General features: G+C 34.8%; 1 protein-coding gene across 5 annotated transcripts in view; it reads right to left on the bottom strand.

The window, feature by feature from the left end:
• The window catches only part of Zbbx (zinc finger B-box domain containing), a 120833-nt gene extending 94914 nt beyond the window's left edge, over positions 1-25919 (bottom strand). For 4 of the 5 annotated variants that reach the window (XM_074073853.1, XM_074073854.1, XM_074073855.1 and 1 more), the window contains exons 1-6: positions 25800-25919; positions 18452-18582; positions 13378-13491; positions 10993-11083; positions 4994-5042; positions 3698-3807 (exon numbers count right to left, since the gene is read on the bottom strand). In XM_074073853.1, the coding sequence (XP_073929954.1) occupies positions 3698-3807; positions 4994-5042; positions 10993-11083; positions 13378-13491; positions 18452-18519 (432 nt within the window). In that variant the 5' untranslated portion in view covers positions 18520-18582; positions 25800-25919. The remainder of the gene's footprint in view (positions 1-3697; positions 3808-4993; positions 5043-10992; positions 11084-13377; positions 13492-18451; positions 18583-25799) is intronic. The other variant, XM_074073857.1, reaches the window with a different exon arrangement.
• Positions 25920-27297: the final 1378 nt, after the last annotated feature.

Below are 27297 nucleotides of genomic sequence, written 5' to 3'. Positions count from 1 at the left end.
TACACAACCCAAGTACCTATTGACTGATGGAAAAAGAGAATAGGATACCATCCAGATGGGATACTATTCAGCCATAAAAAGAATGATATCCTGTCATTTGCTACTATATGGACAGAACTGGACATCATTTTGACAAGTGAAATAAGCCAAGCTCAGAAACAGAAGTACCCCAAGATCTCACCCATATGTGGAATCTAAAAAAGTTGATCTCACAGAAGTTGAGAGTAGAACCAGAGACTGTAAGGACTAGGTAAGAGAAAAGGAAGGATGGGCAGAGGTTGATGAGGGCACACTAAATTATAGTTAGATGAAGTAAGAAGTTTTGGTGTGCTAATGCACAGTATGGTGATTATATATAATGATAACATATAAGTGTAGATTATGTTATGGTTTTGAAGAACTTATCCACAAATCATTTCTGATTTAAAGCAAGTCTTAGGCTTGTTTAAAAGAAGTTTTAATTAAACTCAGAGTATTAATTTTAATCATAAAATTATTCAGGGAAAACTACTTTCTTTCTCTCTCTCTCTCTCTCTCTCTCTCTCTCTCACATACACACACATGCACACATACTACACACACAGAGAGTATTTTAAATTTCAAAAAAATCACTGTACCTTCTAAATGAAGGGGAAGTTTATATTATGAGATAAAACTAAAGAAAAGATTCATTCAACAAGTGATTGTTGAGTACCCACTACACTGAAAGCATAGCCTAAGTGGTGGGCACACAGAGTAAATAACACAAACCTCTAATCTTGTGAAACTTACATTGTAGTTACATGGAAAATAAACAAACACTTTAAGTGGTGACAAAAATGTTATGTAAATGAATGAAATATCTTTACAAACCTAGAGATTAAAACCCAGCTTTCGCTGTTTTCCTGAAAAGCTGCCAGAGTAGGTAACACGCATTGATATTTGTTGATGTGAGGAAACTGGGAGAGAAAAATATTTGTTGGAAAGAAATTAAGGGCTCAGTTTTAAACATGTTAAATCAATGATGCCTATTAGGATTCCAGGCAGAAGTGGTAAGTAGGTTGTTTGAGTTAAAATTTTGGGGACGAGGTATGGGGTAGATATGTGAATTCGGGAATCATCTATGCAGATGTGCCCTTTAAGGCCAAAGGGGTACATAAAGCTTCCTAAAGAATAAGAACAGATAAGTTAGAGGAGAGGCCCAAGAACTGAGCTCGGTGTTATACCAACATTAAGAGATCAAGAAACCAGCAAAAACCAGTCTCTTAAACAAGGTAGCAAGGTGTCCCAGAGGAAGCTTCAGGAAGAAAGTCAAGATGAGGAAAGGGTAGTGTGCCATATATTCCTAATAGATTAAGATAAGAACTGAGAATTGAATGTGGTATTTAAGAATGTGGAAATCACTGCCAAACTTGATAGGAACAATTGGTGGATAGCAGTGAAGACCCAAGACTGAATAAATAGTGTTCGAGAGAGAAGAATACTTCAGAGAATATGTTTTAAAAAAATCTAAAAACAGTTTTGAAGATATATTTGTATACTCATATTCATAGCAGTATTACAACAGCCAAAACTTGAATTTAACTCAAGTATCCATCAATGGATAGATAGATGAATGTGGCATATATACATTATACACACACACACACACACACACACACATATATATATATATATATATACACACACACACATATATATATAGCAATATTTATTTGGTTATTAAAAAGGAAGTCCTGGTACATGCTACAAAATGGTTGAAATTTCAGGACTTTATGCTAAGTGAAATAAGTCAGTTACAAAAAGACAAAATACTGTATGATTCCACTTAAATGAGGTACCTAGAGTATTCAAATCCATAGAGGCAAAAAGTGTTTGCTAGGGCTTTGGGGAGAAGAATGGTGTTATTGTTTAGTGGGTTAGAGGTTTAGCTTTTTTTATTATTATTCATTTATTGACATGTGCATACATTGTTTGGGTCATTTCTCCCCCCTTCCCCCCTCCCCTACCCTCTCCCCCTCTCTCCCCTCACTTCCAGGCAGAAACTGTTCTGCCCTTATCTCTAATTTTGTTGAAGAAAAGACATAAGCATAATAAAGAAGACAAAGCATTTTTGCCAGTTGAGTTAAACAAAGAGCTGTACAGAGAGATTCCTAGCATTGCTTTCGGAGGTTCAGCTTTTTTAAGAGTTATGTGGATGGATGATAGTGTTGGAAGGTTAAGAAGACAAATGTACTTAGTGCCACCAAACTATACTGTTATTGCTAAGATGGAAAATTTTGTGTTATGCATATCTAACCACAATTTTTCTACTGTTTAAAAAACTGGTGCCAATGAAAAGTTAGACAGCCATCAGAAAGCATTATTATCTGAACTTTTTTCAGTTTCACTTAATAACATCTTTTTTTGTGGTACTGGAGTTTGAACTCAGGGCCTACACCTTGAGCCATTCCACTAGCAATTTTTATGTGATGGGTATTTTCGAGATAGGGTCTCAGAAACTATTTGCCCAGGCTGGCTTTGAACCACAATCCTCCTGATGGCCGCCTCCTGAGTAGCTAGGATTACAGGCATGAGCCACCGGCACCTGTCACACTTAATAACTTTTAAGAGAAGAATGAATATATATATATGTATATATATATAATAAAGAGAGAGAGAGAGAGAGAGACATAGGAAATTGCAGCCTATACCTAGAAACAAAAAACTTTGAAACCACCCTAAAGTCATTTGACATGTGACTGGATAAACAAATTGTGGTACAACCATACAGTGGAAGACTAGTCAGTAATACAAATTAAAAAGCTGCTAATAAATTTAGCAACATGGATTAATCTCTATGTGGAGCAAACAGGTCAATATATACATATACTGTACCATTCCATTTAAATAACGTTCAAAATAGGCATCACTAAATCTATGGTGCTAGAAATCAGAACAACAGTGTCCTCTGGTAGGAATGGATTGGAAGAGACACCAGGAAACTTTCTGGGGTTAGAGTAGCCCTTTTTTTTTTCTGTCATTACTGGGATTTGAACTCAGAGCCTCATGCTTTCTAGACAGGCACCCTACCACTTGAGTCACTCCACCAGCCCTGTTTTTGTGTTGGGTATTTTCAATGTATGGTCTCATGAACTATTTGCTTTGAACCTCAGTCCTCCTGATCTCTGCCTCCATTGTAGGTAGAATTACAGACGTTAGCCACAAGTACCCGGCTTCTGTATATTGATATGGGGCTATATAGCTTGCCAAAAGGCATCTGTTATACATTTTAGATCTGCCCATTTCATAGTAAGTAGACCACACCTTAAGAAAAATAATGGAGAATGGGCGGGGAGAATATATGGCCAGCAAGAATGCACAATTTTTCAGAGGAGTTTTATTACAATAGGTGCAGAAGGAGATCTGAAGGTCAAGAAGAATTTTTGTTAAAGTTTGGTTTGGGTTTGGATTTTCGATGGGAGATACTGTTGCATGCTGTTGACAGGAATGACTGAAAAAAGAGAAGACAAGATTTAAAGTGACATTCTTAAACAAGAATGAGAGGACAAGATTCAGTGACCATGTGCAGACGTTGGTGTTGTTCACCAGCATACGCATGTCACCCATAGTAACAGTACCAAAAAAAAAAAAAAAAAGTACATGGCTACGAAAGCAGGTTAAGTTGGGAGAGGTGTACAAAGCCATGTGAGAGCTCTGTTTATTATAGTGTACATACTAGTAGAGCATCTTTGTTCTCACACTGTCCACAAACCTTCCTTTTTATCTTAGGTTTTTCACTTCTGGAAGAATTTGCCATTTTATAATTAACTGGTTCTTTCCATGGCTCTAGAAGAAAAATAAAGTCAGACCAATCATTTTAAAATATGATGTTTAGTTTTCAGATTAATAAAGTAATGATACTATATACATTTCTAAATTATCAAATAATATTTAAATATAAATTACCCAAAAAGAATGGTATAAAGTCAAGTCTAATCTGCAGAGCCCATAGCAACCCTTAGGAGCGCCCGTGAGCACAGGGCCATTCATATCCTCCCATGGGCGCACTGCTTAAAACTCATTTGAACTGAGCACATAGACTTAGAGAATGCTAAAAACCATACTCTTGACAGAATTCGTACAGCATTTTCCCATTTCTAGATCAAACTGAAGTACACATAGAAAAAGTTCTGTATGTGTATAATACAGTATATTTATAATAAATATATTCACATAAATATCACATTACATATTTAGTTCTAAAATTTATTCTGCCAAACAATGTGAATCATTTAAAATTAATCTGTTTATCCTACATGAAAATACCTTATTTCCTGTAGTGAAGAGGTCTGGTAGAGACAAACCAATGTGGGTTGCAATGTATATGTGCATGGAAGTAACACTAGTAATCTCTCTGTATAGCTATCTTTATCTCAAACTAGCAAAAATGCTATGTCTTTCTTATTATCTCTTATGTTTTCTCTTCAACAAAATCAGAGAAGAAAAGGGTGGAACAGGTTCTGCCCGCCAGTGGCAGGGAGATGAGATGTGGCCCAAGCAATGTATTCACATGTAAGTAAATGGAAAAATATAAAGTTTTTAAAAATCTTATTTCCTTTGAGATCATTACGAATTCAAATTTTATTTTGTGGTTTTGCTATTTTACAATAATATATTAAAATATAAAGCAACTTCTTGTTCTTTTCATTTCCCAGAATGATATTTTAATTTATAGTTTTATATTCCTACATTCTCTTAATGATTTAAAGATTATATCAACAAACTTTAAGGAACAGTGTTATGAGAGTCCTCACTTTGTAAGGAGTTATTATACTAATTATATTCTAAGTTGGCATTTTTGACCAAAAATTTGAGTAAAATTTATTTTGAAAACCAAAATGTCAACATTTGAGCATTTAGAATGTTTCTGCTACATGGGAGATCCTAGTACTTTAGCCTTATGCGTATTTCAAAGGTGAAGGAAAATGAAATATATCTTTAGTATCTAACAATACATTGGTAAACTGTTTACCTTGAATCTGCTGCTTCAGTAATTTTAATTTCACCTTTCCAGCAGAAAGCTGTATTAATGAAATAGATATTATTTGTCAGAAATATATTCTTCTATTCAATGAAAATTAAATTACTAACAAAAACATTAGGAATTTGTACCATTTGGTACAATTTATGCAAAATTTTATTATGAAAGAATAATATAAAATTAACAAGATCATCATTAAAGCTTTTATAAGCTTTATAGTAATTTTATTTTTAAAAGAAAGTAAAATTTGCAAATACTGAATATACAAACTAACTTTTAAAAAACACCAGAAATTTTTGAAACAAAAGTCCTCATACATCTTCATGAAATGACTTTAAGAACATGCTAGCATCCATATGCTGTGAAGGTCCAGTGAACTCTTTTCTATCTCTGCTGCTTCTGAAGTACATAAAGTCTAATATTTGTAGAGATTGAATCCAAACAGGATTGTGACTGAGCTACTCGGCTTACTTAATTACAGAAGCCAGTATTATTATCTTGTTTGCCCAATTTAGAGAACCACATGTTTTTTGCATCATAGCCTTAAACTTCAATATATTATTTATGATCCCTGGCTTTTCTTTGTTGTAACCATAAAAATTAAATTAGTAAGATTCACTACCGGATATTCAAATAATCACTTAACATTCTTGGATCTTAACACTTTAGGAAATAAAGCAGACCTGCCAATTGAACATATTCTCCTTGGTCTTGCTAAAACCAACATTTAAAGTACACAAATGAGCCCAGAGGAAGATGTGCATTTATATAGACACTGTCAATCCATACCCAGTTTTCAATTTGCAATTTGCATGCTCAATTGCTCAATTTGTACATGAGATGAGAACAATGACTGCCTCTGTGTCTATGGCTCTACCAAATGCAGTCATCTTTGAAAATTCAGACCTAATTATTCTCTGTGGTTTTGCTTCAAAGAGGCGCTTATTGTTCACATTTTCTGAAGTAGCTGCTCAGATGTTTTCTGTACCAAATGCAGCAGAAAAGAAAATTAAGATTGAAATAGTCAACTTTTATATGAATCACACTTTTATTTTTAAGTTGGAAATGTTATCCAAGTTACAGATAATTTAATCTCATTTTTCATAACCAAATTATCCAATATGATTACTTTAATGATACATCTGAATTGCAATATGATCTGGATGGTTATAAGCTACTTGATCAGGCTGGATAGATATATGGAAGCAAAATGAAACAATTATGAAGGAAATTTTATAATTTCTTTTTATTGCTATGACTATTTTTCTGTCTTATGAATGTAGTCATATTTACTTCACATTATTCAAATTGTATAAACATATCAGAGAAAAAGCTGCTAGCTGCTATTTTTAGGCAAATAGAATTTCCTCATCAAGACAAATTGTTGTCTGTTTGAGAAAAGGTTGGGTGATGGAGTAGGGTTAGACCAAGGACACACAAGTGCACGTGTATGTGCACACACATGAACATATGTACATGTATATGTATATATGTGTGCATCTGAAACATTGGGAATTGCATATACTAAAGCCTATCCTTACTAATCCACTTATGCCTCCACCAGTAGGTGTTAAAGAAGAGATTTTTCAGGGGCCTGGGCAGGTTAGTTGGATCTACACAGTCACATCATCTGAGCCATTGCAGTCAAACCATGCTGTGGTCTTCAATCTCCCTGGCATTCACAAATGCCTGCACACTCCCACTGATGCCTTAATCTGCTACATAGGGTCCTAAATCCTCCCACAAGCCACCCTGGCAGATATTCTCAACTACTGTACATTAACTACTGAACATTTGCCATTTTTCAGTCAGGCTCCCCTACCATTCCATACAACCCTATGAAAAGCTCCTTCAGTATATTGTGCTTTAAATCTTTCCAAAATGTTGCAACCAAAAGCTCACATTAACTGAAAATTACCTTTCCTTAAACACACCTTGCTCCATAGTACTGTCCAGAGGAACTTGTTCTTTTCTCGTTCCCTTTCACTCTCCAAGAAAGAACAAAAAAATGCTCCCTGTTTGCTCCTGAGCACTGCTTCTGGAATACAGGTCCACTGTCACCATTCAGCAAATGATTGTCCCCATCACCCACTTATTACCTCCATTATCTAGGATCATCTCCCACTTCAACTTCAGCAATCTTCTCAGTACTGCTCTCGCTCTCATTTCTGACTGATAACCGTGGATACTTCAATGCCCACATTTACCTGACATCATACCCTTAACATGCCTGCTGACTACTGTGAACATCTTCAGTCACCCTACCATTGTGACCAAACCTTGTACCTAAGCAGCATTCTGAATGGTCACAACTTCAAACTCCCAAACTTTTTTTTTCGTGCTCACCTTAATCACCTTATCTCCTTCTCTTCTTTCTCCCACATTTACCTACTACTGTCATGAAATGATACTGTGGGTTTTCCTATAAATTCATACTAAATAACCCCAGTGAATCATTTATTCATTTGCTGCTAAGCCCCAATCATGCTTCCCAAAGTAGCTACTCCAAATCTTCTCTCTTCTCAAGAACTCACATTCATCCCGTTTCCTGTCCTCACCTGAACATATGACATATGACACCGCCTTCATCTTTACTAAGAATGTTCACATCTTCCTATGATAATTTTCCACAGTGTCTACCCCTGACCACCTGCTAGACCCAACCTCTAAAGTTTGGTTTTATTTCCATGTGTTTTGCTCTCCTCAGAGAAAATGTGCTCTCTCTTCCTGGTGAAGACTTCTTTAATGACTCGCCTCCTCAAATGCCACACTCACAACTGGTACTTCTCGCATCTGCATCTTCAATCTTTCCCCTGCTTGCATACCCTTTCCTCAGCCTATAAACTGGCTCATCTCATTTCCCCTAAAAACCATATAATAAAGTTATCCCTTGATCCCGTTGAACTCTTAAAATACCATTCTCTGCTCTTGTGTTCGCTGCAACAATAGTTTTTATTAGCCTCCTACCTTTTCCTTTTCAGCTACTTGAAATCTATGTTCACATCTAATAATAAGCCAATCATTAAACTTAGTTCTTTTAATAGTCTTATTTTCCAAATGTGGACATTTTAATATGATCTTGAAGTAACATTACTAAAACTCTATGATGTAATTACAAACATGTTAAGTTTACAAATGTGGAAAGGTACATTCAAAATTACTTGCCTAAGATGTCAGAGCAAAACTTTCTAAGTAAGAATTTTAATCTAACACAGGATTGCTGAAGCACTAGTGATATTTTGGGCCAAATAACCCTTTGTAGAGGGGGCTGTCCAGTTCATTATAAGATGTTTAGCTACATCCCTAACTTGTATTTGCTAAATTCCTTTATCAAAAACAACCAAAAAGAATTCTCTCAGTGGTAACAACTGAAAATGCCTTCAAACATTGGCAAGTGTCCCCTGGAAAGCAAAATTGCCGCTGTAAGAAGCTCTGGACTAAATCAACGTTCAACACATTTTTCACTACACAATGTATTGATTATATTGACAGCTCCATATTTTCTAAAAGTGCCTTCATTTATTTACTTTCATCTTCTATGAAATCATACCACTTTGATTCCATTCCTGTTATTCCTTTTCTTCTCAGTCTATCTTCACTGGCAACCTGCATTTCAAATCTTAGCCTTGATACTTAACCTTAACACTTGACTTCTTTGATGTGGAACTACAATAATTAGCTGCCTCTTAGGAGTGATATAAGTACTAAATGATATAAGAAGGAAAAGCAGCTAAATTATTAACTGATATAAAACACACTGAGTAAATATCCAAGTTCTTTGCTACCCTACTCTGCACACTGGCTTCCCTTGAGCTTTATTTTTCTCACCCTCTTATTTATATAAATTCTTAGGGACACACTTGTTCAGCCTCAACTATCACATAAAAATTAAAACAATATTATAAATTTATGCCCCAGACTTTTCTTTCTCCTTTTTTTATGCTCTTAGTCAATCTAGCCTATAATGTCAATTATAGGTTTGGCTTCCTTCTTTCTTTTCTTACTATTTTATATTTCATATTTCTCTTTCTATTTCTTCTGCTTCCATTCCAATTAAGACTCCTTCCATGTGATTTCTAGATTCTTTTCACAGTCTTCCAAATAGTTTCTCTGCTCTACACCAGTGACCTTCAAAGTGGCATTCATACATGCATGCCCAGGGGATCTCAGATAGTCACTGGGAAGTAGAAAACATCATTTTCCACATTATTTTTCATACTTTATTTTATAATGCACATGATTTTAGTAAGATAGTAAGTACATAAATAAATAAAAGTATATGTGTAGGAAGTCCATGCTCAAAGTCTTTCTTTCTACCTGTGTTACATGATCAAAACTGTTTACAACTACTTGATGTATACTCTATTAATTCCATAGGCACTGGATATTTGGACAGGATTGATCATTATAAATCATTATCTTAATCTTGCAGTCCTACTACTCAAACACTGTAAGGGAGCACAGAATTCTACTCACCAAATGAAACATACCAAGACTCCTGAGTCTAGGACTCAAGACCTCTACCTCCGCCCAGTATTCCCATCATGTTTTAGACCCATCCCTGCTTTCACATTCCATCTTAATTGTGATATTTGTATGGGCAGGGATTTTTATTTATTCTTCCATTTTTCCTTTTTTTTAACCATATATTTGGGTTTTTGTTATTTTGTAAATGTTGAATAATTATTACATGCTAAATATCAGAGGTATAAACACTGGAAAACAAGTACAACAAAAGAAAGAATAAAAATGGGTTCATTAAGTAATTCTATATAGTGTAGAGTGAAAAACAGTATGCCATGAATCATTACAAAGTGTTGTTTAACAGAAATAATTTTCAATTCCTTATAATTGAACTCAGTAAACTCTCAAATATTTGTAGAACTGAGCTATTATTTCTCAAACACACATTGTTCATACATTAAATGAATACAGCAAAAGTTTCATATAGATTTTTACTAAAAATACTTTAATGCACCTTATCTTTCATGTTAGATGAAGACCTCCTTGATAACAAAGATAATTCACTACAAGTCTAAAAAAGCATTTAATAAATGCTAGGAAATATATGTCAATAATCACAAAATCAATAAACACAACCAGCATTTTCATTATAGTTTCAATCACATGTGAAACACTGAACACTAGTTCAGAAAGATAATGAAAAATTAAAAGTGGATTATAAAGCTTTTAACCCCCAAATTTAAAGAAATCTATTATACTCAGAGAATGACACTGTAGAATAAAATGAGGGATTCTTGAAGCCAAAAAGTTTAAAAGTGCCAAGTAAGACAATTGTAGATGCTAACTGACCCAATGAAAGTTTAATGATAGATATATAAAAAATAGAAAGCTGTGTAACTTAAAACTTACAAAATCACGAATCTTGTGCTACAGAAACCAGAAGCAAAACAGTTCTTTATATAAAGACACTTCGCTTGCTTTAATCTTAAATATTATGCAATGTTATAAAGATAAAGATAAATATGTGTTATAAAGATAAAGTTTTATAGCTATGTAGCTGGGAAACTAAGATACATTTTTTTCTTTGGTATCTTCAGATGTGGTATCACATCAACAGTATATGAATAAGCAGATTATAAAAACATTAAACAAATGTGAAACAATATAAAGTTAGGAATAAAGTTAGCTTTCACCTTCATACAGAACTATATAGTTCTGTTTCAAATACTTTAAATCATAACTGAACTGAACGGAAAAATTCTGTTTGAAATTTGGACAAAGTCTGAATGGAAAATCCACCTCAGGGTAAATTTTTATAAGTCAACTTGTAGATGAAAAACAAAAATATATCTAAATATGAAAACTGCATATTAACCTATAAAAAATAATTTAAAATCTAATATTATGTACAGTTATTAAAACAAGAATAATGGATTCCCAAGTTTGGATTAGAATGCACTGCTTAAAAAACAATTTATATCTTCTTTCTTTGCAAATTGCCTGAGAATCAGATGGTATCTTCTTACCTTAATAGCATTTCCTCTATTTTGTGACATTGTGTGTGATTGATTACACAATTTGCTCACTTTTCCAGATTTCCAGTGATATCCACTTGACCTTCAATAGACATAAACAAAACAAAATATAATTACTAAAAAAATTTCTTCTTTTAATGAAAACAAATATATTTTCTCTGTTTCCGAAACACAAATTTAGATGTTAATATGTAACAAACCACCACAAATGAAAGTGAAATATCAATAATGCCCCAATATCCTCAGTAATTTTAAAATACAACTTTATCATATTTGTGATGGTTGTGGAGAAAATAAAAGGAAATGTCTAAACACAGATGGAAAATTCCATTTTTGACAACTATAATGATTGGACATAGTTTTACTGATTTAAAGGAAATTTTACAAATTGTCATGAAGTTTTAAAAATTAAGCATTCACAAATGTGAACAGGATAAGAAAGCAAAACAATATTCAAATTATTCAGCACATCTACTAAGGTGATAAATTTCTTATTAAGACTTCCAATGAGCTCCAACAGATTGAAAATAAGGTACAGTTAGTTTTACAGTGTTCCAAGCATTTTTAGTTGAGTCTCACAAAAATTTTCTGAAGGTTTCAGGACATGGAGTCCAGGTCTCATTTAAAAATAATGAGACAACTTGGTCAATGTCACACACATAATAAATAATAATGCCCAAATGGAACACTGGAGTTCTATTTTCCTGATCAGTGAGTGGCAGGTTCTCATTTTGGCTATGACATTTACTATCTGTATGACCTTAGAAAAGAATGTAACTGTTCTAAAAATTCACATAAGCTTCTACTGCTAAAGAAAACTCAGTTTGGAGAGCAGGCTGATTCCAGGAACTCTGATTCACAGATGAAGATCCTGATCCACTGGAAAGCCCCAAAAGAGTCCAAGTCAGTGAAATGAAAAAAGAATGGCTGCTGCCTTACCAAGAGAACAGCAGCAAGATAAGCTTTGTCATCTGGGATGACATGTTCTACGAGATGCCTCGGTTAAACCAACGTTGTGGTTATTAAGAGCGTATGTATGTGTACCATGGAAACCTTACACAGAATTGGACTTTAAAAAATATTACAGACTATAAGAAACATATCTGAATTTCCTTTAATGGTTCAGAAAGTACTACATAGATATTTGAGGACCAACCAGAAGTAAATTTAATATACAGAGTTTGGTGATATTCAGCACCAGCAAATGCACATGAAACATGTGTCCTCACACTCTACAGAGGGCTATAAACTTTGAAACCTACTTAGAAGACAATTTCTCAACCTCTATCATGACATAAAATGCACATACACTTTTAGCTAAAATTAAGGAGGTAAGAATTTATCCTAAATATGTCCTTCCATGCAAGTAAAATACATGTTCAAGTTTGTCCATTAGAGCACAATCACAAAATATAGAAAAGTTATGTCCAAGAAAATGAGAAAAGTCAATGTGTGTCCATGTGACAAGAGTACTAAAATACATTAAGCAAAAAATAAGATATGAATTATTTCCATAATTTATAGATAGCTTCATTTGTAAAACATAAAAAACATCAAATATATAAACAACATACATGCTCACACATATGGATACACCTATACTTTTACAACGAAAAGACATTTGTAGGGAAAAATAATTTTAATCATTATAGTGGGCTTAGAGCTAATAAGACTTAATTTCCATCACATACCTATCAACACTATTTGACTTTTGTCAGCTATAATTATTTTTTAATAAAAAATCAGTTAAATTAGCACAGATATGCAAGCATAATATTAAGGAGCTCTCACTAATAAAATATCAGTTAACTAGTATTTGCTAAAAATACTTAATCAAACATACCTATGGGTTTAAATGATTCTGGTGTATATTAATGAAAACTCCTGCCACTAAAACCCTTCTAGTAAATAAAATTTCCCTAAACATAAAGTGGTTCTCATGTACAGTTCACATCAATCCTCTAAAAGCAAAGGGCAAAGTTTATATTGTTGTCCCAAGCATTGCAGACCATAAATCATTAAGAAGTATAATGTAAGAACAGAAATCTGAAAGGATAAGACCAAGAAAGTTCAGAAGAAACAAAATCATGGTAATTTTTTAAAGTAATATGCCTTATGTAAGTGGCACAGAAACAAGAAGTAGAGGAAATTTAATATTCGTTGTTCATCAGGGAAAGCTAGAAATTATCCATACACTAAATATTTTTATTACAATAGTAATAGCATTTAAAACAGTTCTTTACATAATTCAGTTAAATTAGCACAGTTAATTACCACAGTTAATAGCAAAGTGAAATTAGCATGTTACTGAATATGCAGTTTATTCCTCTCATTATTCACTGTATTCCTCTAAAATTCTCTTAAAAATCCACTCACTTTATTTCTTCTTTTTCTTTGTTCCTTGTTAATTGGAATTCTTGTAATTTCCTTTCCATGTCTTGGTTCTCCAGTTCTAATTGTATTTTCTCCATTCGCAGTTCTTGAGCATTTCTGAAGACATGAAATTTAAGTATAGACTGTTTACTTAAGTAAGCAAACAAAACCCAAGGCAAAAATAATTTTGTAGCACTATTCACAATAGTCAAACTTTGGAAACAACTCAAGTACCCTACAACTGATGAGTGGATTAAGAAAATGTGGTATATATGCACAATGGAGTTTTACTCTGCTATAAAAATTAATGACATGTAGTTTAATAGTAAATGGATGCGATTGGAGGACATCATGTGAAGTGAAATAAGCAGGATCAGAAAGACAAAGGCCACGTGTTTTTTCTCATATATGGAAGATGGATCCAAAGACAAACACATATACAAAAACAAGCATGATCATATACAAACTCAGATGTAGAACATGTTTATAACAGTGGAACTACTCTGTGGAACTCGGTGAAAGAGGAAAAGGAAAAGAGAATGATAGAACACCCATAATATTGTATAACATAAGATGTGAAGATAGATGATATAAGGATGTGTATTGACAGCTGTTGAAAAATGTGGGGGGAGGTAAAGGCGTAAGGGAGAGTAATGGAAGGGGTTGAGTGGACCAAAGTAAAGTATACCCACAGCAGGGACACATTGAGAAACCCCTTTTAACATCAACTTAAATATTAATAATGAAATACAGGACTGTAAAATAGGTACAGCATGCTGGGGGGGGATACTAGTAAGAGGTAGGACAGTGAATGAAGGAGATGAAGGTGAGGTATATGATTGATGGACTTCATATACTTATATGAAATAGAACAAAGAAACTTCTTACAGTTGCTTTAAGTGGGGTGAGGAGGGTCTCTGTGATGGTGCAATGTAACTGACGTACAATATAAGCTTAATCGGAATTGTCACTATAAATCCCCCTTGTCTAATGAATATATCCTAATAAGTAAACTTATTAAAATAATAGTAATTTGCTCTTAAATCAAATTAAAATTAATAATAATAATTAATTAGCTCCAGTGTACTTCTTGAAGTATGATTTATAAAGTTAGCACTTGCCTTTTAATATTGTTCAGCAAGGCATGTCTTCAAATCTTACACTTTGCTTTTCCTAACCCAATGCTAAAGATGTAAAATCATTATTCACTCTATATATGTGCCATGTCTTTATATATATAAATATCTGAGACAAACAAACAAGACAACTTTATTTTCTAATTTCTGTTCTTTAGCCTTTAGTATATCCAACAATCTGAAGCACAGTATTTCGAACAGAGTCATTTATGTATTTATTATATACACATATATATATTTTATATAATACTGGGAATTGAACCCAAGACCTTGTGCAGGCTAGTCAAGCATTCTACCACAGAGCTATATCCCCAACTTAAAACAATTATTTTTTCTACATAGGCAAAGTACACATTTTTGTTGAACTGATAGCTTGTCAATCTTAGATAAATCTATTATCTTTATGACATGCACAATGTTTGAGGAGAAAAGCAGAACCTTTTGGGAGTCTCTTAGGATGAAAACTCTTATTAAGGTTTTGAAGTAGGAGATTCTTGTGCAAGAGATTTTGATAATATCTGAAGCTCACTGAGCTTTGGACACAAGGCATTTTCTTCATTTTACAATTTTGGTCTCCTGTCAGCATCAGTTGTTGACTCTTTCATGGATGTAAACCAACCTATTCTCTATGTTTTATTATCTATTATGAGTCTAAATCTTTTCCTTCATTATTACATTAGTTTTTTTATAATCAAGTAGTGTGAACACTGTGTCCTGGAACTAAACTGAAGAATAATGGATATAAGAGAAGGGAACTAATTTAAAGAGGTGCCACGCCATCACCAAAGAGCAAGTGGACCAAGCTTATGTCCCTAAACAGACACACCCCAGGGAGATATCTCAAAGGTGATACTAGTCAAAGTCTGTTCAGAAGGTTCAAAGAAACCCACCAAAGCATAGAGGGAGAGTCATTTTTTCATTATTTCTACTCCAAAATGAGAGGTTCAGCTCTTACTACACACAGCACTGTGATGAGTGACAGATGAAACAATGCAGCTTCTAGTACAGAAAGGAATGCAGTCAAGTGAGTCAGTGTGATGGTGCTCCCATCGGGAAAGCACAAGGGATACCATCTGAGCACACAGAAAAGGTGCATACCCTGGTCCCAAGACTGCAGGAATGGTTCCTAGAGAAAGTGAAGTCTGAGCTGACACGCAAATGGTGAAAGAACTTAGTCAGGCCAAGGGAGGTGGTAAGAGGTGTGTTCAGGAGGAAGGAAGAGTATGGACACAGTTAGTGAAATGTAATGTGTGAGCCAATAAACTAGAAGTTTCCTATGAGTAGGCATTAAGTATAAGATGAGGAAAGTGGCAACAAATAGATCTGTTGAGGTAGACAGTGGCCAGATCATAAAGAATCTTGTGAGTCAGCATGAGGCACTGAGATTTGTATTCAGCTAACAATGAGGACCATTAAAGGATCTTAGGATAATTGATCAGACATGCATTTGCAAAGGTCACTCTGGCTGTATTACAGAAAATCAATTAAAAGTGGCTAAGCTGGAAGCAAGTCAGCCAGTAAGGAGACCATATCAATAATCCAAAATTTAGAGACTATGCTGATCTTAGTAGAGCAAAAGGAGAGAAAAATGAGAGCATCTTGTAAATAAAAGAAAATAGAATTAATTGGTCTTATAGAATGACCAGAAGTAGATGACTGACCAAGGAGGAGGCAGAAAGGAAATCTAAAAATCCCAAACTTACAACTGGTGTCACTTCTTGAACTAGACCACTCTGAGGACAACTGGGGACCAGTTCAGAAGTAGGTACCCAATGATCTTGCTGCCCAAAGCCTCAACAGTGTGTAACACTTACATACTGCTTCCAGAGGAAGTGTTCAAAAGCACAAACATGATTGTGTCACTCATTGACTTAGAAGATTATTATAATGTTTCTGTAGTTCCTGATGCATAAGATGAACGAGGCAAAACTGAGATAAAGGACTGGATTTTTAATCAAGTGGCCAAGTTTTTGTTTCAATTCCATGGGATTCCTTTTAGAAGGAGCCTTAAACACAGAGCTAGAAAGGCAGGCAAGGCCCCTGAGAGACTCTAAGCTAATCCTGGAGAGACAATGTCCAACACAATAAATACAAGAGCTGAAGTAAGATTAAAACATATTAGAGGCTAGGAAAAAGGGAAAAAGAGTAGGAGAACACCGGAATGTTAACAACGTAAGATGGTTGTTAAGACAACACAAGGGAAATAAGCTTGGAATAAGGAAATGGTGAGGAGGAAACCATCATAGCACTTAGCACAGATCAAGTGTTCTTGTCCTAGTTTTTGTGAATGTATAGATCATGTGTGGATTGGGGAGAAATACAGCCTAGGAAACAGTGCCCCCTCGTTTTGAAGATAAATTCTAATCTCCTTAGCCTGAAATACTAGTCAGTTATTATCTAGACTCTGCCCTTTTCTCCAGCTTTATCTATAAACTCAGTCACTTGGATAAGTTGAAAAGTCCCCAAACCATGTTGGGTATGTGCCGTTCTAAATATTTCACTCAATAACTACCCAACTATCTGCATATCTCATGAAAAACTTGGAAGCCCTCACCCCTGTCCAGCAGTGTGGGCCATGTTTTCACTACATACTTCATACTATATTGAAAATGAATTTTGCTTCACATCTTCTGATACTTGAGGGAAAAGACTGTGGCTTGCATCCGCTATACCTCAGAACAATGTGCATAACATGTACTTAACACACGTCTGCTAGACAGAGACACATAGAGCTAAAACGTTTAACTAAAATTAAGTAATACAAGTCCTTTTCTCTTTTTCTAAAAATAAAAACCGATAGTACTAGTTATTTCATGGTTTCTTTCACCATGAAAAGATAGCACATATAATAATGATAATGCCAGCTATTTGCAGGACATTCTCCAGTTTAAACCCTGCTCTTAACCAGTGTCTCAAAAGCAAAGAAAGCATCACAAAAGCTATGAAGACACTGAATAAACATAAGTCTGCTGATCTGAATCCAAGAACTCAAAACCTAAAACTAAAACGACAGTCTGTCCCCAACCCATGCTGGTTGGTTCTTCAGCCTTAAAGGTTTCTCATGATTGAGGTGATCTCAGAGGGAAAATGTGTGTGCGTCTCCCAGCAACAAAATTCCCAGATTCCCAGAGTTGTTTGGCTCTAGCTGAATGCATTTCTTAGTTAATTTAGGACAGAAGGTACCTTTCCTGGAAAGATGTATTTAAGACAATAAATACCCTTTATCTTACCCTAACAAACACTTCAGTTTCAGTTTCTCTCTAAATTTGGAGGTGATTCTTTTTTTAACACTGTATAGGGTCACAAAAATATCTTAACTTCCTATTATGTTGCTTCAGTAATTAATGAACCCAATCTTTATTTACAACTTTTCACTTAGATTTCTTGTAGAATAAACACTTTTAGTCCTCATTTTAAAAACTGTCATAGATTATAATATTTCAAACCTATGCCTTAATCCCATCTACTCAGGAGATGGAGATCTAAAGGATCAAGGTTCAAGGCCATCTGGGAAAAGAAGTTAATGAAACCCTCATTTTAAAAAACGAACCAAGCATGGTGCTTCATGTTTATAATCCTACCAATGTAGGAGGCAGAGCCAGGAAGACTATAGTCTTAGGCTGGCCCAGGCAAAAAAATGATAAACTCTCACTGAAAAATAGCTACAGCAAAAGGGCTGGAGGTATAGCTAAAGTGATAATGCAACTGCCACACAAGCACAAGGCCCTTAGTTTAAATCCCAGTACTACCAAGTAAATAAATAAATAAATCTTACTCATGTAGATAAAAATATAGCAATGTGGAAAAAGTAGACATAAGAAGTTTTAAACTTTGAGTTTAAGTAGTCTATGTAAAAAGAATGGTTTGGTTTACAATATATAGAAACTTCAGCAACCACTATTATTTAAGAAATACATATACATATATATGTATGTACTTACTTATATTTTAGCTTTACAGAATTTCCAGGTTTTCCCCATGGAAGAACTACAAAATCTTTGGTGTTCATGATTATTGTTTTAATATTATCTTGAAATTATTCTAGATTTATAAACTAGAATAAATAAATCTTCTGCAAAATAGAAAAAAGAATTATGCCAGAGGTAAAGCTATGAATTCAAAACTACACATACTTCAGGAAAACTTTTAAAACAAAAATCTTTTTAAGGAAAAACAAAGGCTAAGGAGTAAAATGTTATATATGTTAAATATATATAGTTCTATAAACATATGAGAAAACTGAGACTTCAACAATATTTACATGTAACAAAATACTTGAGAAATACTTAACTAAAGGTGAAGAATTAATTCATTAAAATAAGTTAAAACCTATGTGATGCTCTTTCTATGTTTGTGGTTATAAAACTACAATTTTTTATAACCCATAATTTTTTGGTCAAGAACAGATCACATATTCAGCCATGTTTTAAAATTATATCCTTTATTGACATCATAGCTATCTTAGCATGTGCAAGTACATGCTATGATGTTTCCACAATGACCAAATCACCTAATGTTTCTCAAGATACATTCCCATTGTTACACAATACATGAATGCATATCAGGAATTTTTCCCCACTCAGAAATAATGCAAAAGGTTAGATGTACTAGAAAATCAAAAGAACCTTTGAGATATAATCCAAACCCAAATATCTTTTAATACATATATGGTAATGTAAAATGAAAATTAAAGTACGTAATAATTACCCAAAGACATTTAATATCCTCATTTATCAGAGAACATTTTAATGGTATTCTTTGGGTTAGTCAGAAATTAGCGTATTTCAGAATTTTCAACAAGAAATGAAGTAAACAAGATTTTCTGCTTAAATCTGAGTTAACCAGAAAATTAAATTTTCAGAACACCGTTTCCCGAGTATCCTAATTATTCATGGCTCTGTAACAACTTACTCTGAATGATGAGTAAGGAATCATATGCACAACTACTAGATTTTCAAATGAATAAAATTTTTCTAAATTCCAAAAGCTGTTAACAAAGTATCACAGTAGCCATAGTCTTAAATGCCCAAACCATTACTGCTGTCAATTTATACATGAGTTCCTGATGCTCATAATGCCAACAAATAGTTATCAAGCCTCTGAAATATGCAAAGCACTCTGCTGAGAGGCACAGAGAAGTCAAGACCCAAGGAGATTTGTTTCTGGGTTCCAATGCATTAGAGTCAAATAAGGCATATAAAATCCACATATAAAAGGTACAAAATAAGGTAGAAATTTTAAGGGCCATAAAACTAGTCAACTGAGTAGGAACTAATGCCCAGACATATAAGGAAACTGCAAAATAAATAAATCCAATTCTAAAATGAAAAATGATCTGAATCAACATTTCTCAAAAGAAGACACACAAATGCCATCAATATAGGAAAAAATATCCCTTATCAACTACAATCATGTTTACCACATATGACAAGAATAAGGTGAGGCAGGAATGGGAAAAGGTTTATCAGTGGGTACAGAGTCATAGTTAATAAAAGAAATAAATTCTGGTGTTCTATTGTGCAATAGGATATCAATAGATAATAAGTATGTGCTTTATTTTTCAAAAAAAAATAGAAGAAAGGACTTTGAACATTTCACCACAAAGAAATGGTAAATGTTTGAGGAGATAGATGTTTGTCCTGATCGAACATTATACAATGTATACACATATCAAAGCAATTACCTGGTGCTTCATAAAACATGTACAATTTTTGTCAACTAAAAATAAGTAAGTGTTCAAACATCACTAATCCTCAGAGAAATACAAAAAATGACAGTGAGGTGTCATTTTACCCCAGCTAGAATGGTTTTTATCAAAAATACAGAAAAATAACAGATACTGGCAATGTACAGAGAAAGGGGAAATCTATTGGTAGGAATGCAAATTAATGCAGCCACTATGGAAAGCAGTTTGGGGTTCCTCATAAAATTAATAAAAGAACACCAAATGTTCCACAATCTCACTACTGAGTATCCAAAAGAAACAAAACCATTAGATCATAAGATATCCACCCTCCCACATTTATTGCAGTACTATTTACAATAGTCAAGATGTAGAATGTACCAAGGTGACTATTGACTGGAATGGATACATTGACTAAAGATGGAAAAGTTTTTAGCAATAAAAAAAGAATAAATCTAGTCATTTTTAGGAATGTGGATAAAACTAGAACATTATTTTAAGTGAAATTAGCCTGGCACAGAAAAGCAACTACCACATGTTCCCACTTATTTAGGGAAGCTAAAAAAATTAATCTCATAGAAAAAGAGGGTAATATAGTGGTCACCAGAGACTCAGAGGGAGAAAAGGGATGGAGAAAGAGTAGATAACAGGTACCAAAACACAGTTAGATAGGAGGAATCAGTCCTGGTATTCTGTAGCCCAGTAGGGGAACCACAGTATATAACAGTGAATGACATATTTAAAAATAACTAGAAGATTCTGAAGGTTTTCAAACATAGAAACAATAAGTGTTTGAGGAGGTAGAAGTACTAATTATCTGAATTTCTTCATTACACAGTATATTTGTATATAATAAACTATCATACTATAGCCCATAAATACACACAAGTATTATGTGTCAATTTTTAAAAGCTAACTAGAAAAACATAGAAAAAAATAAAACAAAGAATGGTTGTGCAGCAGGAACAACTACTTTGATCTCTCAGATCTAGATCCAAATTATTTGGACTACCTCCAAAAATGAAAGCTAACTTGAAAGAATAAATTTTTAATTCCTTGGAGGAAATTCTAAAGGAATTTATTCTCTGTGTAAAATTTCAAAGTGAAATTGCACAAAGTAACTTGCATTTTAAGTAATATAGTGGTTGCATAATAGAGCTAAGTATATTTGCACCTTGGGTCAATAAAAAATTTTAGGTGTTCCTTCATGACCCCTATCAGAGGTAGTGAAGCCACACTGGCAAATAAGACATGGTATTTTCCCTTGAGGAACTCACAGTCAAGGGAAAACCCACACAAGCAATTGCAGGACAAAAGGAATCATCCAGGACAGGCTCACTTTTCAGCCACCAGGTCTCAAAGCTGAAATAAGTGTCAGAGAGAACTAAAAGTTCTCCAGGAATGGAAAACGAACATACCATTTCCCTTTTGGGAAGGATATGGCAAAATTTTCAAGTGGAACTCTCTTCTCCCTCCCCGCCTTTAGAAATCATCTTTGTAGGAAATACCTTTATCAATTTTCACCAAACAGAGCTAGAAAAGCTAAAAAAGAAAAAAATAAATAAAAACTCCGAGGGGTAATCCTACTCGACAACATGGAGTCTATATTCCTTTCTCATCAAGAAATCCAACTGCTGGACTGTTGTCTCCTCTTGCTAGCTTTTTCATGAATATCCATAATGTTACAATTACTATTAGAAGGACAAAAGAATCCCCAGAGTTAATCTTTCTGCTTTATCAAAATAATCTAAATTGTCCTAATTTCATTTGCACACTGAAATATACAATTTTATTTGTATGTACATATGCATGAAGTCAAGCTGATACACAATGATTAATTTTACCCATACAGATAATGAAGAAAAGTCTGGAAATCTCATTAGAATTAGATGATTCAGATTTATAGCTCTGTTGATAATGTGATTTAACCAATAAATGCTCTTATTCAGGGAGCATTTCACTTCACTGAATGCAATTAGTAAGGCTTCTTCTCAATTAAATGTTTTATCAAGTCACACACATAAGCCAATTTTTCTGTATGAAATAAAAAAGGATGATATTAATTATGAGGTATGCTGTTCTGCCTGTTTCTTCTGGTAAAGTCAAGAGAGAATTAATCACCTTTCTTGGGACAGCAATGCTATAACAATGTCAGCACCATGACTAGCAAAGCACAAAACTTTAGTAACCTAATGAAGTCAGGAATACAGATAACTGCCTATTCTGCAAACCTCATAGTCTCTTGTGTCCTCGGTTCACTCAATTTTCTTTTACAATTAAATACCAGAAGGTTAATCGTGACTTGGAAAATTTTCTAGTTAGTTGATTTATTAGACTGCATCATTTCTGCCCACACAGATGCATCTAATATGATCCCAAATTGTCCGTGTTGGTTTGATGATGCTGTTTTGGAGAAAGCAACTCAATCATCAAGGCCACCCGCCACAGAATGGAAAACAGGAACTTTTGGTGATCTATCTAAGATCTGCAGTGAAACTCTGAGCGTTCAGGAGCAGGTACTGGGGGATCTTAACATTGCACCATTGGCAGAATGGGAGTTTTGGAAGATGGGCCACTTACTCTAATTGAAAATGTATGGAAGGCTACTTGAGTTGTCTAATGACTCAGATCACATTAAGCACCCAAATTTAAGAGCTATAAATAATTTTTCTCATGCTTGAACATGTTTTTACAGTGTCTTACTATAGTAAGCTCCTTTGGCTATATTAACAGGTTTTTAGGTTACACAGTACTTAGAAAACAAAGATACAAGCAAGAAATGTTAAATGAAAATTAATTTAATTAAAAACTTTGCTTCAAACTATTAAAATAATGCAAACTCTAACATTTAATCGATCTGATATTAACCTCCTCTTGTGTGTGTGTATATTAAAATCTTTTAAAAATCTAAGGAACAAACTGACGTAACATAACATCTTGTTCTTGAGTGACCTAGTAAGTAAACATAGGCCATGTTTTAGCACAGTCCTAAAGTGAGCTTGGTAGTACTGGCTTCAAGAGATCTGATAAGGAAACACAGCTTCAGGGCACTAAGTGAGGCTCAAGCAGCCTAATTTTCCATCCCCTGTATACCAGTTCCTATCCCAATAACTGAAGAAGTTTGCCTTTAGATATCAAGGGGCAGGACACCCTTTTAAAACACCTTCAAATTAAAAATGATAATCAAACATAATACTGAACTTGAAGTTAGAAGATCTAGGTGTCCTAAATTCGCCAGATTTAAGACAGAAGATCTTTCTGCTAGAGTGACATTGAACTTCAGTTTATCCATTCATAAAATAGTAAGGATGCTTTTGTTTGAAGGAAATCAAACAAAAGTTCTCTGACCAGTGACTTGTAAAAATGTGAGCTACTAAAAAGCCCCCAGAGGTCCAGGAGAGTAGACACCTTAGCAGCTACCTAGCAGGGAGTGTGTAGGATCTACTTTGTAGCACCTCTACTTTAATCTCTGTTATATAATGAGCACTTACTATAAATAAATTCTTCTATAGCTACCTAAGAAAATATGAACTACAAAATGTTAAAGAACAATATTATTAACAATTAATGGAATTATAATTAATTATAATTTATTATATTAATTATATAACAATTATAGTTTTATCATAATTAATATTAATAATCTTATTAATATCATCATTATCAATGTCCACTAAAACTTGTTTATGTTTACTAATAAATAAAGTATTATATTTCTAAATCTCATCATTCACAAACCTAAGCCCTTCAATATTTTATCAATACCACCATTCTCATGCAATCCACTGCTACCCTGGGTGCTTTCTGATGAGTATTTTGAACATCAGAAAATTTAATTATCTCTTTAAGACAGGTAAAAATTGCTGCTTTATTCCTAGTCCTCTTAGCTCTTCTTAAAACGAAATCTCAATGTAGTTTTGCGTCATATGATTTGAGAGATTTTTTCAAATCATTAAGTCATATGACTTGAGAGTGTTTTTGGTAACTATTCTTCCCTCTTCCACACTCTTCATCTGTCATCCACAAAGGGAAATCTAGCGAAAGAAGATACTGGATATTTTGCAAACTTTACAACAATATCTCTAGACACCAGTGAAATCTTTTGGGTATCAAATTGCTTCCAAGTCACGATGTTACTAATTTTTGTCTCTACATGGTTCCATATGCCCGTAGGAAAAATAATATCCAGTTACTCTGGTGGGCATTTAAGGTCTTCACTAAGTATCCCAATGTTCTTAAATCGTCTACCTTATTTTCCACATTTCTGCTCACCAGGTTTCATTCTATCCACTGCCCAGGTTCAGGGCCACCTTTCTCATGGAAATTTCCTCCATCAAAAATGAGCCTCTGTTTCTGTAATGGCATCACATATGTTAAGCTCATTTGCTATTATATACTGCTTTCTGTTAGCCTTGCTTGTATAAATGCTTTTTCCTAAGTAGCCCAAATATTTGAGAGCAATCCTACCTCTGACCTTTGTATCTCCAGCAATTCGTAGACCATATACACATTGTTCAATAATGTGTTACTTTTTTTCTGTTGCTATCAGTTTGTTGTACAATCTGCCCTACAAAAAAATTTAAACCAGCATACTCTCTTTCCCACAACAAATCTGTTTGTATTTTATTTATGTCTTCAGTCAGTTTTGGTTTGCAATCAACAAATATGCACTGAACACATCCCTCATCCCTCCTGCCTATTATCAAATTAGGTACTGATGAACAAGGTGAGCAAATTCAGATATAATGCCAGTTCTCACTGAACTTATACTCTAGTGAAGGTAATATAAGAAAACGAAAAAGCAAAAAAAAATTGCAAATGTGCTAAGGAAAATAAACTTTCAGGTAATGTACTTTCAGCTACTTTTAGGTAATTTGCTTGTATTACAGCTGGTAATATTGTAAGAGACAGGGTTAGTAGGATTAGGTATTAAAAAGAGGGGGATGGGATTGGTTCAATTACCATAACCATACAGTTTGTATAGTTTTCATCTTGAGTAGCTTTTAACTTCACAAGACTTTTTAAAATGAGGCTTTCTAACTTTAGATTTTAAAAGCCAAGACAGATCTTGATCCAATATATCTGAAAAACTTTAATGCTTATTTTGGGAAGAAAAACACTTCAGCAGTTTCAGATTTCCCCCACGGTAGGCTTTTCTTGACAGGAGTGGACTTCAAGAGTGGACTTTAGGAGTGGATGCATGTAGGTAGGCAGACAAAAAAAAAAAAAAGCTACAAAAGAGAATAACATACAGTTTCTCGGGGAATCAAATTTTTCACAGGCACAAAGAACTTCAAAGGAAAAAAAGAGGCGAGCATTTGAAAGGATGAGGCTGCAGAAAGAGTACAATTGATTAAGGTCCAGGTTTCTCTGCCTGGGGTTCACCCTCAGTTCTGGTCTCATTAGCATCATGGGCTGAGAAGTTGTTCATAAAAACAAAAGTCTGCAAGGGCTCAGCAAACACCTGCCGGGACGACACCCCGTCTCCAGCCTGCAGCGAGTCTCCTTTCCGCCGCCCGCTCCCTGCACCCCCAGACACGGCTCCAGGCAGGACCTGCGACCCGGAGACCCTTTGGCTGCCACATCCACCACAGCCCCCACCTCACCTGTAGCCCCCCGTCGCTGGTGTCTCCGCAGCCACCGGGGCTGCCCAGAGCTTCCGCCTTGGTCTCCTTGGTTACCGCGTGACCTCCGTACCCTTAGCAACCAGAACGCTTGTTTCGCCGCTGTCCACCAGTAGAGGGAGCAAGGGAGTCGCCCCCAGCAAGTAAGATAAAAGGACGGGGACATTCCAGGCCCCTGGAGGCGTTCTGCTATTTCTTGGTAATGAAGAATTTAACACATCCTGGTCCCCTATCATGCTGCAAGCACTGGTCAAAGTCTTAATGCAATATTTGATCCTTTCTCATAACAACCCAATTTATATTTAAGGCACAGAAAATATGAATAACTTCACTCAACCTTACAAAGCTAGAAAATGGCAGCCCCACTAATTAACCCAGGTAGTTCAGCCTCAGAACTTCTGTGCTATTGCTTATCAAAGCTACAACAGGCAACGTTAGGGTGAGAATCTAGGTCTCTTGGCAAGCCCAGAATTCTCTTTATACCAAATACACAAGCCACGAGGGTGTGTGTGTGTGTGTGTGTGTGTGTGCTGAAAAATACCTTTCCTAGAAATCTGAAAGGCATGAGGGTATGGAAAACATGATCTTCACAAGAAATCTAGCAGCATTAGACAGCCCCTTAGAACTCCTTCTGATACTACATTTAAAGGGAGGACTGGGCAAAGTCCTACCTTTAACACAACTATAGCAACTCCCCTAGCCACATCACTACCACACACACACACACCAAATACACACACACCAAATACACACACACATGCACAGTCAACACATACTTCTTACACCGTTTTGTTCTGGACAAAGAGGCCCCTGTACTGAGCTCATTTTATTTTTGGCTTCCTAAATATGCTATTGTTTTGCTATTTCTGTATTTATATACTTCAAGTAGGATATGTGTTTGATTCTGCATATAATTTTCTGTGTTTAATCAAGTTGCCTCCATCCCACTACTGGGCTAATAATCGTAAGTGTTATAACTAATAAGCTAACTTTTGCCCAATTGGTTAATGTGCCTGCCAATGTCCATTTAGGAAAACATTGAATGTTTTCAATCACTATTGATAAAAGATGGCAATATCAGTATTTGGGATACAAGTTTGGGTTTTGGAGTCAGGCAGACTTGTAGTTGAGTCCTGATCCTAACAAATGTACCTGCTGTGTGACCTGATTTATAAAGCCCAGTGTAACTGGCTAAATAGTACACTTGGTGCACACATGCTATAGTGTGAACGAATGCACTAAATCTTTAGCTCTAAACCAGACCCATGGTAAGTACTTGATAAACAAGAAATGGTGGTGCTTGATAAACCATAAGAAATGGTGATGTTAATGGTATGACTTTGCCTAGTCCAGACTTTAAAACTAATAGGACAGCTGGGCGCTGGTGGCTCAAGCCTATAATGCTAGATATTCAGGAGGCAGAGATCAGGAGGATCAGAGTTCAAAGCCAGCTAGGGCAAGTTCGTGAGACCCTATCTTG

This window comes from Castor canadensis, chromosome 5 (assembly GCF_047511655.1).
Source record: "Castor canadensis chromosome 5, mCasCan1.hap1v2, whole genome shotgun sequence".
In the NCBI taxonomy this organism is placed as follows: domain Eukaryota; kingdom Metazoa; phylum Chordata; class Mammalia; order Rodentia; family Castoridae; genus Castor; species Castor canadensis.
The sequence above is the reverse complement of the archived record's forward strand: the minus strand, read 5'-3'. Positions and strand labels throughout refer to the sequence as shown.